The 21,205-nt window shown below is 39.0% G+C and overlaps 1 protein-coding gene across 3 annotated transcripts in view; it reads left to right on the top strand.

The window, feature by feature from the left end:
• Nucleotides 1–7,015: 7,015 nt before the first annotated feature.
• REEP1 (receptor accessory protein 1) overlaps nt 7,016–21,205 on the top strand; it is a 57,439-nt gene continuing 43,249 nt past the window's right edge. For all 3 annotated transcript variants that reach the window (XM_089532247.1, XM_089532245.1, XM_089532246.1), the window contains exon 1: nt 7,016–7,229. In XM_089532247.1, the coding sequence (XP_089388373.1) occupies nt 7,198–7,229 (32 nt within the window). In that variant the 5' untranslated portion in view covers nt 7,016–7,197. The remainder of the gene's footprint in view (nt 7,230–21,205) is intronic.

The following is a 21,205-nucleotide window of genomic DNA, read 5'->3' as shown; positions in this document are numbered from 1 at the left end:
TCTTGTAGTCTCTGTTGAGCTCGTATTTCTTACAAGTACGTGGACTGAACATGTATTCCAATCATATATAGAAAGTAATTAAAGTATTTACTGGTAGAGAATGAAATAACAAACACATCAAAATGTATTCTAAATCATAGTAATAATGTATTTTAGAAACCAGAAGAAATACATTTTCAGGAAAACTTTGTGTGACCTGCATTGTTTTCAGTGAGCACCTTCTTTTTCTCAGATTGTGGATATGTTCAGGGAAGGACTTCATCCTTATGCATTCTATAGTGTTTGATGTGGAGAAATAAACCTTTTAAAAAGGCGTGTTAAAAGAGCAAACATGCATATTCTAAGCCAAGAATGGACAACTTGCGGTTTTGATTTCTTGGGAACCTCTAGATGCGACACAAACTGCCATCCTGTCCAAAATAAATAAATAAATCTGGAATTGACCACGGGTTCGCATTTGTTTCTAAAGATGGGCATTTCTTTAAAATTTAAAACACTGAGTGGGGGCAATCTTATTTAACAGCTTAATTTTCAGTTCTAGAAGCATCCAAGAGAAGGTAATCATCCTTGGAAGAAGCAATTGGGGCTCACAAAAACAGCCTTGTGGGCAGTATGAAGCCCCTGGGCTGTTCCATTTCTTAAGCTTAACACCATGAAGCTAAGCTTGTTCCTGTGCAACCCATAGGAAAAAATATATAAGCAGGTTTTAAAAACTTGTTAAGAGGGTAAAGAAATTAGGAAGAAACATCCAATTTAGCATAAGAGTGGACATGTTGGAACAGACCAAAGGTATGTCTAGTCCAGTATCCTCTTTCCACTGGCACCAGAAGAGCCAGGCAGACTTCAGGAACTGCTTTGTATTGTTGTTTAGTAAAGATCAGAACCATTTTTCTGCAAGATATTTCCTTGTTCAAACATAAGCAATACCCCTATGAACTACCAAAAAAACCTTAATATATGAAGATTATATGGACTAGTACACAATGTACAAAGTTGAAATTACATGTATGGGAAAGAACAGAAAAACATTATCAAGCAATTATTTTAGTGAATTCTTCAAGAAATATGTCATATGAAGTTCATAGAACAGTTCTTAATTTTCAGTATTCTGAAGTGATTGTAATGAAACAACTTTACTGTAATTCACTAAAAGTCCTTATTCTTTATCCTATTGGCAAATATAAGCAGTAATGCTAAGCCAAAACAAGATCTTTAAAAGAAATTGAATCAATAAATATTCTTATTAGGAAGCTCATGGAATATGCCAAGCAGAAATGACGAAGGGAAAATGCTTAATTGGCAATGGGGAACAAACGGGGCATCACATTGCCATTTTATGCCTTTTGCATACGCAAGTATTTACAATAGATGGAAAGAGAATAACGTGCTTCTCTTTAATTATTACTTTAATTCATATACTTGTACAGTATACTGTTTCTAATTCAGAGGTTTTAAAAATGTTTTGACTAGCTTAATTCTGTTTTAATAATGTGGCTTAATTGTATTTATTTATGCTTGCTTTTTATTCATACTGTGGTCTTTCTTGAAACCCCGTTTTGGAAGAAATGCAGAATATAAATTAAACAGGGTATAGGGTTCACAATTTACTTGGCTAATCAAGGAATTTAAACAGAACACTTAGGTTCATCTGACATTGATGTAATGGTCTTCAAACTATAAAGCTCTCTATTAGTTCTCCCCTCCCCATTTAGACTTGTAATTGGACTTGATTAAAACAAGCAGTATGTGCGCTTCAGTCTGGCCTCAGTGCGGCCAGACTTCCCCGGTCTGTAAAGAACTAGATGTCTTAGGCCTGTTTGCTGGCAAAGGCAAGAGTGACAAGGCAGAAAGATTCCAGCTCAGTAAATGACAACTTTCTGGAAGCTTTAAAAAACCTGGAAAATGTATTGCCAGTCTCTGAAAATAAAATGCACATACTGAAATTAACACATCATGCAGTTATAGCATGATTCCACTTTAACTGTCATGGCAGTGTCCTGTGGAATCTTTGGATTTGAAGGTTAGAGAGGTATTTAGAATTCTCAGCTAGAAAGCATTAGTGCCTCACTAGACACAAACTCCAGAAATCCATGGGACCTTACTATGGCAGTTGAAGTGGAAGCATAGTGTTACAATTATATAGTGTGGAAGGACCCTTAGAGAACCTGCTCTGCCAAGTACATTTGCCAAAAAGACAAAGGACAAACTAGTTATGTAAAGGGGTAGCTGTTCATAGAAAAACAGTTTCAAAGCAGGAGCTTTCCACTGCAGTTCTGAAAGCAAAGCAACAAATACTTGTCAGTTCTGAAAACATTTACTTTCAGTGCAGGGCCCTTTCACATGCTTTCTGAATGTCTGGTGGTATGCGTATGATGGCTAGCCTTTTACTGGGAGAACAGAACTAGTCGGCATGATCCTGTAAGTTCATACGTGCTTTTGCTGTACATAGAGTGCTGTGTGAAAACCACCTAGTTCTCTGAAGATGCCAGCCACAGATGCTGGCAATACATCAGGAAGAAACTCTTCTAGAACATGGCCACATAGCCTGAAAAACCCACAAAAAACTATGGATGCTGGCCATGAAAGCCTTCGACTTCACAATGGGGAAAACCTTTATCTGGTTTGTTTCCATCTTATTAAAAGCCACCTTGAATCCCAATGGGAGTGTCGTCTTGGTCTTGCATGAACAATTCAGATCCAATAGCTTTACAAAACACCTGTTCCAAGTGGAAATGAAAGCTACAAGAAAGACAGGTACCTGCATGTTGGGATTCTTACTAGCAGTGTAAACATGGGAAATGTTATAATGAGCACCTGCACTTCAAAATTCACCATTACACTAGTGAGAAGTAGGCTGGTGAACCCGACTGAAATAATTTCTCCCGATGCAGTTCTATGTACCCTATATATCAGTATGTATATCAGTATTTACATCAGTACATTTTCAAAATGTGGGAGAGACTGTGCCATGCACCTCTTCCCAACTATTTCAGAAATTTCAGATATTCACATGTGTTGCAGAGGTGTGCTCCATTATGTACTATAAACTAAGATGCACCAAGATGTGTAAATGTAACAGAGGAGCATGAAATTAGCCTTATGTGGGGGGGGGGGGGGGTCCAGAACGGATCCCCGCATAAGGCAAGGGCCCACTGTACTTAAATCTGTTCCTGTGGATTGTAGCAGTTTGGTTGTTATGTTGTGTGTCCCTGTTGCTTTATTCTTCCCAGTTTCTTTGGGTGTGGCTTTTCACTTTACTTTCCAAAATTTGGGGTTCATCTTCGTTGGTTTTGTCTTCTCGTGTGTCATGTGTCATTCAACTTTTCACATTTTTCATATAGCTCTTCTGTGTATTGTTTCCATTATTTTTTAAATTTTCCTCATGGTCATGTATTATGTTGCTTTTTTGATTGTTTAAATTCCTCTTTAATTTCCCAGATCTTGTGGAAGAGGTCTCTTTCTTGTTCTTCCTTTTTTGTTGTCAGTTTCTATTTCCCTGCATTGATTGTTGTAGAAATTCTCTTTATCCTTGCACATTGATACTTTCCTGCTAAGACAGGAGCATGAAAGCCAAGTTAGTGCTTCCATTAAATGTTCAAATATATCTTCATAAGCTTAATTTCTATGTTTCCCATTGTGCTTTCTACACTTGTAAAAATAACTAGAAAATATCAGCATTTACCAAGTTTCTGACATCTATGTCAACGTCATGCCAAGAAAACCCCATGATAGTTTTGACTTAGGGTTGCCATAAGTTGGAAATGACTTGAAGGCACAAAACAACAACAACAAATATATATATATATATATTGGATAAAATTGCAGGAGATAGATTTGTAGGCAGTGAAGTAAAAGGGAAATTAAAGGCATTAAGTATTGATGATGACAATTACATTGTTAATATGGGTCAATTACAAAAAAGAGGGAATAGAAGTAAACACCATCAGGATGGGGAAATCAGTATGCAAAGGGACCTTGTGCCACCTTTGAGACTAACTGCAAGAAGAAAGTTGGTAGCATAAGCTTTCGTACCCTTGAGTCTACTTCTTCAGATGGAGGAATGTTATGGTGATTACTAAAAATGCTCTCTATGCAAAAGGATGATAGGAGTGAAGAGCGCAAAGGATGCACAGGGGAAAATGGTTGCCACTGTCTGCCAGATGAGAGCTTGGTATGTTTACTTTTTTGGACTACAATTCCCTGAAACGGTCAGCCACTGTGGGCAGGGTCTATGCCTGACTGCAAGCTTTCGCAAGATTAAAAACATGTTGTTTTAAAGGGAAGGTGGCATTGCCTGCCTTATACAATGAACTAGCATGTTTGTAGTCATGACTCTCCCACCCAAATGTTATAGCGCTCAACATTGTACTTCACTGGACCAGATAAACATTATTTTTATACCTCAGTGTTGTTTGAAACTTGATGGGAATTATACCTTCACTTACCAGGGCATTTTCAACTATCTATATATGATGTACTTCCTATTCCAATCTGTTGCTCATTAATTTCTAGACCTAGCTGCAATGTTTTAAACACAGGGCGGGGGGTGATGTTTTGGGGTATTCCCCTACACTCCAGATCTGGAACTATCTGAAAGAGGCAGGGGTAAATTCCTCTGCTTGTATCTGGACCTAAATACCCTAAAGTCACCAGATCCCAGCTGTTCTTGGAAGCTAAGCAGGGTCAGCCCTTACTAGTCTCTGGATGGGAGCCTCCAATGAATACTAAGTGCTATAAGCTGTATTTCAGAGGAAGGAACTGGCAAAAGTACTTCTGAATATTCCTTGCCTAAGAAAACCCTATGACATTTATGGGGTCACCATACATCAACAGGTGACTTGAAAGCATTTTTCACAGACATCTGTTATCTATGTCTTTCCTATACTGCTGGGTCATCCCAATGATGATGTGTTGAATGAGTATGTGACCTGTGCCACATGGTTTTCCTCTGACTTTCCTATCCACATTACATTTCCAGTTACAAGATTTAACGTCCCGTCTCCGCCACTTTCGTTTACAGTCGCAGTGCTGAGGTGGTATAGCATTTTAGCACTATGACTATATGCTATTTGATGGGAGCAACAACCTTTGGCAAGTTAGAAGGGGACACTCATGCTCCTCCTGAGGAGAATGAATTATTATTATTATTATTATTATTATTATTATTATTATTATTATTATTTCTTCTTATCCTCCCCTCCTCACAGCTTGAGGTGGGTTACACCATAGTTAAAACACAACCATTGCATAAAACACACACATTAAGCTACATCTCTACGCAATATTTATATTACAATAGTACCTAGGACAATAATTAAATATGAAATTCATGTTTATAATTCATGATTAAAACTGCCTGGATGTGGCCCCTTTTGCAGTCGGGTGAGAGGTGTTTTTTAAAATTATTAATCAATGATTAATAAAGTTTTAAAAAAACGCATCACCTGAGGACCATGAGTGACTTCTTCAGTGGTCTTAGTGACATTCTCAGGTGACGGGTGTTTTTTAAATATATATTTATTAATCAGTTAATTATTATATATACTCTGTCACCTGAAGAGCATGAGTGGCCCCTTTGTCTGTCTAAGCAGCATTCTCCTCAGGTGACAGGTGTTTTTTAAAATATATATATCTATTAATCAATCAATGATTAATAGATATATATAGAAACCCTGTCACTTGAGAAAAATGAGGGGCTCTATATATAGACACACACATATATATATAAACTCTGTTACCTGAGGGGTATGAGTGGCCTCTTTGGCTGTTTAAGCAGCATTCTCCTCAGGTGACAGGTGTTTTTTTAAAAACTTTATTAACCAATTGATTATCTATCTTTCTATCTATATATAACTGATTGGTTAGTAAAGATTTTAAGATTATACACACACACACACACATATATATATATACAGGTGTTTTCATATATATATATATATATATATATAAATCGATTGGTTAATAAAGATATTGATTGGTGTGTGTGTGTGTGTGTGTGTGTGTGTGTGTATATATATATAAAAACTTAAAATCTTTATTACCCTATCTATTTATCTATATAAAATTGATTGATTAATAGATTCTATATATATATATATATAGCCGATTGATTAATAAAGATTTTAAGATTATATTGATTAATAAACATTTTAAGATTATATATATATATATATATATAAAATTGATTAATAAAGATTTTAAGATGTTATATATATAATTGATTGATTAATAAAGATTTTAATATATATATATTATTGATTAATATTTTAATATTATATATATATAATTGATTAATAAAGATTTTAATATTATATATATATATATAGTATTGATTAATATTTTAATATTATATATATATAATTGATTGATTAATATTTTAATATTATATATATATAATTGATTTATTAATAAAGGTTTTAAGATTTTATATGTATAATTGATTAATAGAGATTTTAATGTTTTATATATATATATATATATATGATTGATTAATAAAGATATTAAGATTATATATGTATATGTATATGTATATGTATATTGATTAATAAAGATTTTAAGATTATATATATATATAACTGATTGATTAATAAAGGTTTTATTATATATATATATATATAATTGATGAATACACACACACACACATATATATATGTGTGTGTGTATTCATCAAATATATATATATATATATATTTGATGAATACACACACACATATATATATGTGTGTGTGTGTGTATTCATCAATTATATATATATATATATATATATATATAATAAAACCTTTATTAATCAATCAGTTATATATATATATATATATAATCTTAAAATCTTTATTAATCAATATACATATACATATACATATACATATACATATATATATATATATATAAATATTGATGGCTTGATAAGGCTGTTCAGCCTGATGCCCCTTCTTCCTGAGGGAGGCCTTCTTTTGGGGGCCCTCGGGCGCCCTCTTCCGGCGGCGGCTCCCCATTGCGGCTGCGCGCTGAGGCAGAGGCGGGCAGGATGCCGAATGGCTGAGGAGCCAGCCTGGCTCTTTCCAGCGAAGGCAGGCGGACAGACAGAGCAGAGCCCCGGGAAGGAGCAGGAGCAGGAGCAGGAGAAGAAGAGGCTGGGCAGCAGAGGACCTCGAGCCCCTTCCTCTGCCTGAGAAGGAGCCCAGCAGGCTCTGCAGCGCCATGGTCTCCTGGATCATCTCCAGGCTGGTGGTGTGAGTAGAAACCCAAAGCAGGCTCAGTATTAATCACCTCCAGCCAGCATTTGCAGCAGCAGCAGCAGCAGCAGCAGACTCCCTCCCTATATTTAGCCCTTGGCACAAGGCACCAGCCTGCTTTGGAAATAGGCTTTAAAGGCCCCCCCCCCGTATTTGTTTTTATTCTATTGCATTAGATGGTGTGTGTGTGTGTGTTTGTGTGTGGCAGATTATTATTATTATTATTATTATTATTATTATATTATTATTATTATATTTTAATATTTATATTAAACATGCAGCCATTAAGCCTGGTGAGAGGAGGCAAAGGTGCAAAAACCAGGGTTAGAAATGTGTGGCAGTTGCTGCTTTTGTTGCATATAGGCAACAAGGCACACTCCGAAGGGTGGCTCAAATGGCTTGGAGCCATTCTTTTATGGATGGGATAGAAATGGGCCTTCATTGAGGTGCAATAATACCCATCATCCACACAAAACAGGGATGCCTTTATTGCCTGGACCCAGATGCACAAAATACAGGCCGCAAGCCCCACCATCCACACAAAACAGGGGTACCTTTATGGGCCCACCAACATGCGCCAAAGGCATGTCGCGAGCAAAGAACCTATATTGTGTGCATTTGGGTTGGGCAATAAAGGTATCCCTGTGTTGTGGATTGTGGCTTGCAACATGTATTTTGTGTATGTTGGTGGGCAAATATATATGCTCACAGCATGCCCATTGAAAGGAATCAAAGAAGAAGGGGACCTAGGGATGTATTAAAATACTAAGGGCTCCTAGCCAGAATGTGGTGGTTTTATCAGCCCACCAACATGCACAAAAGCTTTGCTTTGCTTGTGACATGTCTTTTGTGCATCTTGGTCGGCCACTAAAGGTATCTCTGTTACATGGATTGGGGTTTGCAACGTGTATTTTGTACATTTGGGTGGGCCAATAAAGATATCCCTGTTTTGTGGATTAGGGTCTTGCAACCTGTATTTTTGTGCATTTCGGTTAGTAAAGGCATCCTTGTTTTGTGGATGGGATTACGGTTTAAAGGCAATTAAAGGCAATTGCAGACTTCACACAGGGGCAGGAAAATAAGCTTGATCAAAACTGGCCCCCCACAATCTACTAAAGGCCAAAGGTGTCTCCAATAGCTATAATCTATAGAAATATATATGTGCCGGTTCAGAGCATGCTTTCCATTGAAAGGAAGCAAGGAAGGGGACTTAGGAATGTATTAAAATGCAAGGGCTCCTGGCCAGAATCTGGTGGTTTTATCAGCCCACCAACATGCACAAAAGCTTTGCTTTCAGCATGTCTTTTGAGTGTGCTGGTGGGCCAATAAAGGTATCCCTGTTTTGTGGCTTGTCACTTGCAACCTGTATTTTGTGCATTTCAGATGGACAATAAAGGTATCCCTGTTTTGTGGCTTGTCGCTTGCAACCTGTATTTTGTGCATTTCGGTTGGACAATAAAGGTATCCCTGTTTTGTGGCTTGTCGCTTGCAACCTGTATTTTGTGCATTTCGGTTGGACAATAAAGGTATCCCTGTTTTGTGGCTTGTCGCTTGCAACCTGTATTTTGTGCATTTCGGTTGGACAATAAAGGTATCCCTGTTTTGTGGCTTGTCGCTTGCAACCTGTATTTTGTGCATTTCGGTTGGACAATAAAGGTATCCCTGTTTTGTGGCTTGAGGAATGTTACTGTATTTTCCTAGTAAACAGGGCTGTCCCTGGATTTGTTCATTGATGTGTGAAGATATCACCTAATGGGCGAAGACAAAAGGAAGGTTTTTCCTTTGAAAGCACACTCCCCCCCCTGCAAAAACACACACACACACACACAAGATCCACCAGAGCTTGTACTTGGGAATAGGGGGAGTGGAGGATGAAGCAGCTGCTTCCACACCTTGCTTGAGAGGCAATCCTTGCATGTCATGGAGGGTCATAGCCACGCTGTGAGGCATGTGCAGGAACGCCTTAAGACAGTCTCCCAAGGAAGGGAACAATAGAGCTGGTTCACAGGAGCGTCTGCATCTGTCAAGGGATGCTTCAGGAAAGAGTGTCAGAGAGAAAAGGGTATGACTGCCTCTAATGTGAAGCTAAGCCAGGAGTGAATAGTTGTACCCCCCCCATCCTCATAGAGGCTGCTTCTTGCAAGTGTAGATATCTCATCAAGGTTAGGAAAAGCAGGGAATGAACCTAAATAGATGCTGCTGTCATTCTTTAGGCTACGTATTCTGGGATGCTGAAGCCACTTTCCTGTGGGAAGGCAAGGCTACCTTTGTCTGGGTCGAGGGAAATGTGCTGGGTGTCTAGGATAAGCTCTTGTTGTATTTTCCTGCCTTCTGTCTCTGCCCAGCAGATCCAAAGAGAGGAAGATGATGGTGGGATTGATTTCTTTTCGCTCCCGCTTTGTAACAATCAAGAGCCTTTCGATGAGAGATCATACACTTAAGTGACAAAGCATTTCAAGGGGTATGGAACAGAGTCTGACAGTTATATGATTCTGATCAATCTCACAACGGTCACTTGGGCCTGGACTTTATTAGGTTGAACTGTTAAATATTATATGAGGGTTTTGCAAACAATAGCTGTGTCTTGCTGAGCTTTTCAGCAGTGAGATAATGGTTCAGGATTTTGTGAAGTTGAAGGCTTTCGTGGCCGGCATCCATAGTTTTTTGTGGGTTTTTGGGGCTATGTGGCCATGTTCTAGAAGAGTTTATTCCTGACGTTTCGCCAGCATCTGTGGCTGGCATCTTCCGGATTTTGTTATTACAAAACCCTTTTTCCCCTTTCTCCAGTACTTTTTTCAAACATCACTGAAAAATGCCCACTCTTTCACCCTTCTGTGCATCCGTCTAGTTTCTCATTTGATTTTTAAACAAACGCTCATTTTTTGAAACATCTAATAGTATATCTGTCTGTTTGCTTGGAATAATCTTGATTAATACTGTAGTTGTGAGAAACAAAGGCAACCCAAGGAAAGCTCATAAACCAAGTGATGTTATACCTGTTCAGTTTACAGGGACGTTCCAAGGCAAAAACACAATATCGAGTGTCTTTATAACTTTTACTTATGCAAGTCCCCAGAAAAGCTTTCTTCCCATGAAAATTCTGCAGAATGTCGTTCATTCATCAGCCTGCGTATAATTTTGTACTGAATGGTGAGCAAAACAAAGTTATTATTTTATTTTCTTATATCCCGCCTTTCTCCCAGTATAGGGACTCAAGGCGATTCTAGACTCATTGCTAAGACACTCCCTTGATAGCTTCACCTCTGCATAGAGATAATTGTAGACCCTCCCTTCTAAACTTCTTAGACTGGGTTGTTGGTGGGATGATAAAATACTCATCCGGATTATACAGATTTGGATTAGGGTTTAAAGGCAATTGCAAACTTCACACAGGGGCAGGAAAATAAGCTGATCAAAAGTGGCCGTCGCCATCTACTAAAGGTCAAAAGTGTCTCCAATAGCTATAATCTAAATTTATTAACATATGTATTATTTATTTATTTATTTATTTATGGTGTTTATACCCCGCCCTTCAGCCCTAAAGGCTATCAGAGCGGCTAATGTGCCCGTTCAGAACATGCCCATTTAAAGGAAGCATTCAAAGTGCCAAAGAAGGGGACAAAGGGTTCTATTAAAATACTAAGGGCTCCTAGCCAGAATTTGGAAGGTTTGGAAGCCTGAGACGGGGACATTTTCAAAGTTACTGCTATGAAAAAAAGCAAAGGAAGCCATATTAGTCCATCTGAATTTCCCCCCAAAATTCATCACACTCAGGAAACAGCTTTCTGTTACACTACACAATGAATCAGCAGGCATTGGAAAGGAGGAAGTGGGGGACCTAAGATGAACACAAGCTAAATGGCTAAAGTGAAACTTGTAGCACCAATGTCCAATAACAGACTGACTGAAGAGGCAAAGGATAAAGACTGGAAGAGAAAACGATGTAGCAGCATTCTATCAATTGATAACTGAGAGTCCCTACCCCTTTTAAACTACCTATAGCAGTCCATACCCTTTGGAGGGCCTTGAAGAAGCTTGGGAGGAATGCATTATGTTGTGTGTTACAGTTCCTAATGGAAGGATTTCCTAACAAAGATACTAGAGAAGTCTGTGAAGACTAGTAATTTTCAACCTCTATTTCTTTTGTTAATTTTGGACTTCAGCTTCCTGAAGCCCCAGATAGCATGGCCAATGCTAAAAGATGCGGGGCATTGAAGTCTCAAACATCTGGAAGGCCAAAAGTTAAGAACTGTTGATGTCGAGTGAATAATATGTGAAGCAGTGACATCCCTTCCACAAAGCTCCCTCTGAATTTTGCTGCTTTCAGTGTTAACTGCTTTTGTAATTAATCATGTTTATATAGAAACCTGTGCTGACTGATATCCTTTGTGACAATGGAATGTAAACATGTAAAGCTCCTTCTTTGTCTTGATATCTATGTAAATTTGTTTTATTCATCTATTGTAAAGCTGCTGCAAGAAAATGTAGGGCAATCCAAGCCTGTTCGGTTCAGCTGCCTCTTTCTTTGTGCATTGATTTAATTTTTAATGCACACCATGTGCTTTAAGACCCAGTCTTACTCACATAGATTTCAAGTCACTCAACAACATACCTGTATGTTTCATAAGAAATATTAGTTGACAGATGAAGGAAACTCGTTTCTTGACTATGTGTTTACGATTAATCTTTGCTTTGTTGGTCCTCTTCTATGTTCTGCCTTTCTAAGGATTGCAGAGTGCTTAACAATGCTTTGTGATGACTGTCCTTTTCATCAAGGGATGGAATTTGCCTTCCCATGTGGCACTGATGGATGGCATGTATCAAGTCCCCTTGAGGCTTTTGGATGATTAGAATTGAATAGAACAAGGCAGGCTCCATCATGCCATGTTGCGTTTACCCAGCACATTCCAATTTTGCATAATATACAAAATGTAATCAAGCCTGTTCTCTCATATAAAGCCCCCAAAAGGTCATCTCACTGATCTCACTCTTCTTATTCTTCACATTCCTCTTTTTTAAAAAATCTAAAATGTCTTGTGTAAGTTATAAAAACATACAAAGCTCTCAACCAAACATTTTTTGATATAAACTTTAGTGTTATTCCAGGATGCCTGAATTCAGCCGACAATTTACCACCAAGCATGTGTGTCTGCTTGTTTAATATTCTTTGTTCCTCTTGAGGTTCTTTCTTATATGCTTCTTCCTTATGTGCATCTTATTGTCTGTATAGTTGACTGCAGCAACAACCTCCATGATGGATGAGCAGGCAAGAAAGTGAAAGGAGAAAAGGGTGGGACCAGGCTTTCTTTTGTGTGTCCGGTCTTGTTTCACATCCATCTAAACTTGCTCAAAATGCACAAAAGACACGCGTTGGCTACCTTCACTCCTAACAAAAAGGTTGTATTTGGGGTGTGGGCGGTGAAAGGCGCATCCTTCTTTGAGAGGAGTTGGTTTCATAACATTAGAATTGCCTTTGAGAGGAATGAGCCATCAGCATTGATCACAGTATCAGAAATGTAGCGCTTTCTTGATTCCCAAAACTAAGATTCTGGAGGGAGTGGAGTAATACATCTCTAACACTTTGTTTCCTCGCCATGAGAAAAAAAATCTTGTGCGGCATTTGGAGAATATTATGAAGTCATAGCTTAGTGGCATGGCCCATTCTCTGCATTAAAAAAAGTACCCAGTTTCAGTTTCTGACATCTCTAGGCTGGACTGGGGAGAAAAACTCAGTGTAAATCAGAGGGATGGGATATGTGGTCCTATAGATCAGTGCTGCTCAGAGTGTTGGACCCTGAATTGGGGCCATTGACTACTGGTTACTGGTCCCTGGAAAGTTTCCAGGAAAGAAAAAAACAATTATATGGAGTGGGCACATATTTAATGGCAGTCCCTGGCACATTGGGAAATAACGATGGCTGGTTTCCCATATCAGATAGCCTAAGAAGCATTGCTCTAGATGACGTTAGATCGCTACCTCCATCAGGTCCAGTCAGCATAATAATAATAATAATACTAATAATAATGATTTATTTATAGCCTGCCCAATCACAAGGAATCCAGGCGGGTTACAACAGTAAAAATAAAGATAATAAAATAAAATACAATAAATAAATAAAATACAATAAAATTAAAGAGAGCGAAGTGAGTACATTCACAGTTAGGCCTGATGGAAGTTGGGCCTCTCTTTTTAATTTCCTCCCAGGTCTGATGGTGATGTCATGGAGGGAGGGCTCTTCTTCTTGAGGCAAGGATTTTATTTTAATTAATTTTAATTTAATTCTTCTCATTAAATTTAAGAGAAGAATTGGTGGACAGAGTGACATAAGTCACAGTAAATGGGGAGTAGAACTAGGTAGGGAAGGCCTGCTGGAAGAGATCCGTCTTAAGAGCCTTCTTAAAGGCTGTAAGAGTAGAAATGTCACGGATCTCCTTCGGCAGGTCATTCCATAGCTTCGGAGCTGCAATGGAAAAGGCCCTCTGGGTGACTGAAGTTAGCCTAGATTTTATTGGCTGAAGTAGATTCTTCCCTGAGGACCTTAGAGTGCGGGACGGACAGTATGGAAAGAGGCGATCTCATAAGTATTCTGGACCCAAGCCATGTAGGGCTTTGAAGGTAATCACCAACACCTTGTACATAGCCAATGATGAGTGATGGTGAGTGGATCTGTAGATCAAATGCATCTGGAGGCCCAGATGTTGCTCACCTATGGTGATACTGAGCTAAATACACCAATAGGCAATTTCTTCTGTCAGCCACTTTCCAATTCTTTGTTTTTGAAGATAACGTGAAAGCAAAAGCTCCAAGGGTAACACACAGATAAAATGCTAACAGAAATGGTGTTTGTGTATATCTCTGTGTAATAAATATCAAAACCAGACTGAATAGCTCCAGATCTCAGTCTGAACTTTGAAAAAGCTATCTGTGGTGCTGAATCCTATGCCCCAAATATCTTGGATAACTCCTTCAGACTATGGCCCCATACAGACAGGCCAAAATAAAGCTGGTTCAGGTCACTTTGGAAGTATGCTGTTTAAATGATGTATGCCTCCAAAGTGACCCGAAGCAGCTTTATTTTGGCCTGCCTGTTCAGACCCTAAGTTAGTTTGGATTAAGCCGAGAGTGGATTCAATGCTCCACTGACACCAACTGACACTGAAACTGGTTAGTTGGCCACAGGAGGGAAAAAGAAGAAGGGGAGTTCCACCAATCATTTATCAGCTTCACTTCTCACCTGAGGCCCTTTCACATTACACAGTTATAGCACTATGATTCCACTCTAATTGCCATGCTTGCATCTTATGGAATCCTGGGTTGTGTTGTCTGGTGAGGCACTAGAGCTCCCTTAGAATTATAAATGACTGCAAATTCCACGAACCCACAAGATGTTGCCACGACAGTTAAAGCAAAGTCATAGTGCTATAACTGTAGAGTGAAAGGCCGCTGGACCAATAGTCTGCATTCCCCTGCTTTCACTCCTGCCCTTTCTATTCATTGTGGATGCTATAATTGTAGCTGGAGCAATGAAATTTTGTTAACTGGCTTTCTAAGATAAATTTCAGCAGGTGTTTAGGATTCCATCTTATACTACTAGTGATGTGGTAGATATGATCCCTGAACTAGAATGACTTGTCTATGATTATTATTGTGTGGAGAATTGTGGCTAAATATATACAGGAGTGCTTGGAGTGAAACATGTTACATGGACATAGTATGCATACAGCCTTGCCACAACCCCACCGCCTCCAAAATTCACCAGTCACTCCTGCTGAATAATAAACTGGAAATAAGAATAACGTTGCAGTCTAAACAAGTGTACAGTAATTGAAAATTAACGCAACCTAAAGCAACAACAGCATCAGATAATATATATGTTTAAGATGAACATTTTGGAGTGAGACATATTGCCATTTTTATTTTCAGAAATCTAACATGTAGAACAAACCTAAACCCTCCTCAAATGTATTTTCCACCTCTCCTCAGTTTCTCATATTTTAGTACTCCAAATAGTGGCAAGCAGTATGGATCACTTTTTTTTTCCCCAGGCCCCTGACACTGATTGGAAATAAATGGAAGCAGAGGTTGAATGGGTTTCACCTTCCTAATTTTTTACAGAGATGTGGATCCCTGTGTGGTAATAAATACTTAGGATAAGTAAGCAGCTATGACAGAGGTTATTAACATGGTCCATGGGCCCCTGGCGTCCATGATCTCCTCACATGGAGTCTGCAAGGGCCAGCATCTCACCTTTTGCTTTCCCAAGACCTGTTAGCCCAACCCCATACTGAAAAGTGGAAAGAGAGAGAGTGGAAGAAAAGGAAGAGAAAGGGAGAGCTCCATCTCAGCCCAAGCAGCAACAGCATGACTTTGTCTCCCTGCTCTCTCTCGCTCTCTCTCTTGTCTCAACCTTCACAGCCCTCTGTTCTTTGGCTGGTTCTTCTCTGGTTTCTCCAGGAACTCTAAAAGTTAAGGATAAGAAGAGACCCCCATGACATACATGTCTTCTTGGCCAAACAAGTCCCGCAGTCCCAGTAGGTATTCCTCCTTGCTCAGCGCTCTCTGGCTCCCTTCCTTTTCTCCATCCTTCTTTTGCTGCTGGTGTGCATAGAGTCAGAGGTGTAGAGAATGGTGAGAGGCAGGCAGGTGATCAGGATGGCTGGCTGGCATAACCAGCAGCAATAGCAGCAGTTCCAGAGCAGAAGTAACTGCATCCTCCATGACTGTGAGTAAGGGAGTGTATTACATTTTTATGTGTGTATGCATGCATACTCATGTGTGTGCGGCTTTGCCTTCAGGAACCTCCTCCTAATGTGCATCAAAGCTGCGCATGGGGTGAAGGAAAGGGAAGCCAGCTTGATCTCTCCGATGTCATGCATGCTCATACATATGCCCAGCAAGTAAAAATATTATAATAGGAGTGTGTGCATTTACTTATCTCTCCATTTTTTCCAAATTTGAAGACCCTTGATGAGCAACTTTAAATAAATATGTGATCCTTGGAATAGCGGTATATAAATAAATTTTTATTATTTTTTATAATTATATACAGTACTTTAGGATTTCAAATCTTGAGTTAAGTCTTGATGGTCAGCAGCAGTAAAAGATGTTTAAAGGAGGTCTATGATAAAAGAAAGGTTAAGAACCACTGATCATTAACTGTTCATCTTAATCTGAAGGGACCTAATATGACACTTCATTGTCCCGAAGACAGGAGGGCTTATTTCATTTGCATATATCTTCTTTTTTTAAAAAAAGGTATTGTTTTACTGCTTTCAAATACTTTGGCCAACTGTTGGGTTGAGAAAGATTTGTGAGTAGCTTTATATGTTTACTTATTGTGGTAGATAATGGAATCTTGAACTACCATCTTTTTGCAAAGAAGCTGCAGAGTTGCTAAATGCTTTTAGCCATTGTGTGAACGATTATTGCTGGGAACTGCAATTTAATTCAATGTGAACCCCACTACTTGAAGATAATTTATTTTACTGTGCCATTTTATCATGTTGCATTCAGCACAATGAGGTAGAATAATGAACCTTATGGGAAGCTTTTCCTCTGTGCTCTGCATGTACATTTCCCCCAAAAGGATCTAGCAAGCTGCTGCTAGAGTCCCAGAGCCAGGATGATGTGTAAAAATAACCTTCTCCTTTAAATGGGGGGAAATCTGAAAGCCTCTTTACAAAGCCTGATATGTTCAAAGTCTGATGCAGATGGAGAGTCAGAGAATCTTTTGTTTTTTAAAAGGCATTACCACTGTACAGTTTGAAGTTCTCTAGCTGACTCATGTTTATTCTTCTTTAGTAAGACTTTATATCCCACAGTTTCCACGCTGTAAGACCCAACTTCAGCTTGCAGGGGGAAAACACAGTTGTATAGTAAGTCAGTAGAAAGAATGTAATACTCAGTGATGACACTGATGTTTTGGGGGCACCGCAGATCAGATCATGGTAAAAATAAATAGTAGTCATTGTGTATGAGAGTGAAAAGCAGGTTATATACACATAGAATTACATCTCAGAAATTAACATTCAGAAAAATAGGGTGCAATTTTTTTTTCTATGAGGCAAAGCCAAGTGGTTATCTAGTTTTTGTGGGTTTTTCAGGCTATGTGGCCATGTTCTAGAAGAGTTTCTTCCTGATGTTTTGCCAGCATCTGTGGCTGGCATCTTCTGAAGATGCCAACCACAGATGCTGGTGAAACGTCAGGAAGAAACTCTCCTAGAACATGGCCACGTAGCCCGAAAAACCCACAAAAAACTATGGATGCTGGCCATGAAAGCCTTCGACTTCCCAAGTGGTTATCTTCAGTCCATTAACCACTGCAACAAGTGAACTAGCTGTAAATGGAGGCTCATGCAATACATTTTTCTCCCTCGAGCAAAGGATGATAGCTTCCCTTATCGATGTATCTCTTGTTCTCATTCCATGCACTGAACCCAATTGGACTTTTTTCTCCCTCTGGCAAAGGATAGTTCAGTGTACCCTTAGTATCCTCAAAAGTTTGGTTACAGCCCCCCCCCTCCGCTGCATGGATACAAAATCCTTTGATGCTCAGGTCCCATTATATACAGCGGTGTAGTAAAATAGTGTCCTTTATATACAATGTCAAAATCAAGGTTTGCTTTAGGGATTTATAAAAAAATATTTTCAAACCATAGATGCTTGGGTCTGTGGATGCAGTCAGTTGACTGCAGCTTCCTGTATTTCCTGTATCCCTTGCCAATATTCCATGCACAGAAGCCAACCTGAACGACGTGACTGGTAGTGAGGGGACAGCTTTGTCCACCTCATCCGAGGACAGCAGCCTTAGTTTGGTTCAGGGCAGACAATGCACCACACAAAAATTCCCTACCTCCAGCATCTTCATTATGTTTACTTTTCACCTAGCCACCATCCCTCCCGTACCCACTGGCTGAAATGTCTGCCTGGCGCTACCTAATGCTACATTTGGCTGAGCCAATAAACTTGAGAAACAATTTAACATGTTTTCAAGTAGGGCATTAGTAGGAACATCCTAACAGTTGTTGCCTTCCTGTGTTAACTCCAGCTGCCTTTCCTGGTGGTAAGTGGTTCTTTGCCAGCTGCAAAACAAAAACTAGTAGTGATCCTAGGTTTCCCTCAGGGCACTGCATCTTTCTCTCTAAAGGTCAGACATTTTTATACCCCAGGCATTACCATTTGCTATTAAAACAGAGGAAGAAGGAAAAAAAACCCAGTTTCTATGACTTTATCTTTTTAACTTCTCTCTCACTGATCACCTAGCTTTAATCCCAGTAGATCGGTGACAGTTTATGAGAAAATGATTTTTATGTAAAAGTGACTGAGTTTAATTTATTGCTTATGATCTCATATTAGTAATGCTGCTCTTGTAGCAGCATTACTAATTGTAAATGGAGGCTTTTGTAGCAGCATTACTGGAAATCACAGTGAAAGAAAGGAATTGATCGGAAGGTTAGCTCTCCACACAAAAGGAGGGTATGCATTATAGCTCTGGAGAGGGCTACAGTTTTTTAAAGCTCATGCAGTATGTGTGTGTGTGTGCATGCACATGAGCATGTATCCATGTGTGTCTGTAGGATTTTTTTACTCTTTACCAATATTCCCCACTTCAAAGTGGGGAACACCCAGCTTCTTCAAAATAAAGTACAGTCAAACTTTAGTATCCGTGGGGGATCCGCCCTCTCCCCCATGGATATAAAAATGCAGGACCTCAGGTGCTGTTGTCCCTAATGGCAGCGTGATGTGTGTGTGGCTGCTAGCACAACCACATTCATGTGCCGCCATTGAGGCAACGGGGATTGACGTTCATGGATGCTTAAGCTGATGGATGATAAGCCCGCGGATAGCGAGGCCCCACTGTAATATATTTTTAATTGAACATTCTGAAATACAAAGAATTGATAGCATCAATTTCCATTAGTCGAAATGGGATAGTTTCAGAAAATTGGGAGACTCCAGTGGAACCTAGCCTTGATGGAGCAATTGATAGATACCATATAATTTTTATAATTATATGGTATCTATCAATTTCTCCATTGGAGATACTCTTGGAGCCTGTCTTTTAGGATGTTTTGTGTATTTTTATGTAATATATTTACTTTAATACTCTTCCTCCTCCGTCCTCCCCCCCCACCATAGAAAACCTTGTTCTCACATTGATTTACAGAAAGATGTAAATGGATAGGTTTGGTGATAACTTATTGTGAAATTTTTGGTTTCACTTTCATTGGATTGCTTTCTGAAAAAGAATCTTAGCATCCAAAAGTGCTTCTGTTTGATGTGTATAAAATACAGCCATCTCTTGTTATGTGCAGGGGATCTGTTCCAAGCCCACCCACCCACCCACCCCATGGATAGTAAAAACAGAAGTCCTCATGTCCTATTCTTTCCTATGGCTATGTGCATGCATGGACATTTAAGGTAATGGGGTTTGCCATCTGCAGAAGCTCAAATCCGTGGATGGCAAGCCCACGGATATGAAGAACCCAGTGTATGTATTTTATCTAGCTTGTTTTTCATCTTTGTCTTTTCCCTTCTACTTTTTTACCTAAGTGTCCTGGGTAAATACAAAGCTGATAATGATTTCCTGTAGTACACTAAAATTTTAATTTAATAAAGTTCTTTAAAAGGTAGGGATGGGAAGTGTGTTACTGATCCTCAGGGAGAGTTATGGAAGCTGATCAATGAAACAAATCAGCAAAATCTGCCTTTGGACCAGTAATTTCTCCAGTGACTGAAACTGAGGAATAGAGATGGAATTTTCAGGGAAGTAAGAGCTGAAAAGATGTACCACTTTACCACAAGTTAACATGGGCTCGGAATATATAGCACTATAATATAAAGAAAATAAAAATTATTTCATAATTCTAATAATTTTATTACATTTAATATTAAGTTTCCATTAAGTTAGCTGCATCTGTACCTTCCTTGGTTTTTTTGCTGTAGTTATACTGCAATTCTGTTATTGAAGTTCTTGCAGGCAGTGCATTCTCATGCACCCAAAAGAATTCTTGCTTTTCATGCACCAAGTCATTGTGGTCCTTCAATCTTACATTCACATGATCAAGCTGAATTCAGCTTCTGACTCTCTTGAGGTGACTCTGGGACAAAACTGTTTCATTACATGGCTGGAATCCTGTAGATGCATTGTGCTAGTGTAACTACGCTGACACAAGATGCAGAAAAAAGGCAACAGCCATGAATGAAGTAAGCTTCTGGGGAAACAGACTGCTTGGAGCTGACAGATCTTGACTTGTCTGTCTTCCTTTGCCATCACTGTAGGGCCACAGAAAAAGTATAACTACAGTGCAAGGATTCTAGTTCATGGGGCTACTAAACATTTTACTTGGCAGAGCTGCAAGTGTGTTATTGGGTATCCAGTGTTGACAGGTTTAGTACTTTCTCAAAGAGGTGTCTATAGTTTGCATGTAACTCTTCAGATTTTCCATGACCTCTTCATCTCATTTGACACTTGACAAAATTACACTATATTTGAAATGTATAGTAGTGGATCATCTTGTGCATGTCTGTTCAGAATTCTTGCTCGGTTCAATGTAAGTATGTACAGGAATGCATACTTAGAGTGAAATTGTGCACATCAGCACTGAGGAAATGTTGGGACCATGTATTCACTTTTGAAACTAAATGTTTTTAATATACTGTACATATGTTATATTTCAAAAACAAAAATATGTATGCCTTGCTGAACAAGCGTACTGTGTTTCTTATGTATTTGTTCAGTGTATGCTTTAATGCCCAAAATACAAGTAAAATACAGTGTAAAATGGAATGCAAGACTAATATTTAATAAGGGTATGCAAGACTAGTATTAAATAAGTGGTAAAATATGGGTGGCAGTTAAGACAAGAGCTTGACTTTCAAACACATTGAGAAGAACTGGGTAGGCCTATCAATGTCTTCCATTGGAGAATCTCTCACCTGTTCGCCAATATCCAGCAACTGGTGAGCAGTC

This window comes from Sceloporus occidentalis, unplaced genomic scaffold (genome assembly GCF_023333645.1).
Source record: "Sceloporus occidentalis isolate IW3139 unplaced genomic scaffold, rSceOcc1.0.p SCAF_7, whole genome shotgun sequence".
Lineage (NCBI taxonomy): Eukaryota > Metazoa > Chordata > Lepidosauria > Squamata > Phrynosomatidae > Sceloporus > Sceloporus occidentalis.
This window is presented reverse-complemented; position numbering and strand designations above follow the sequence as displayed.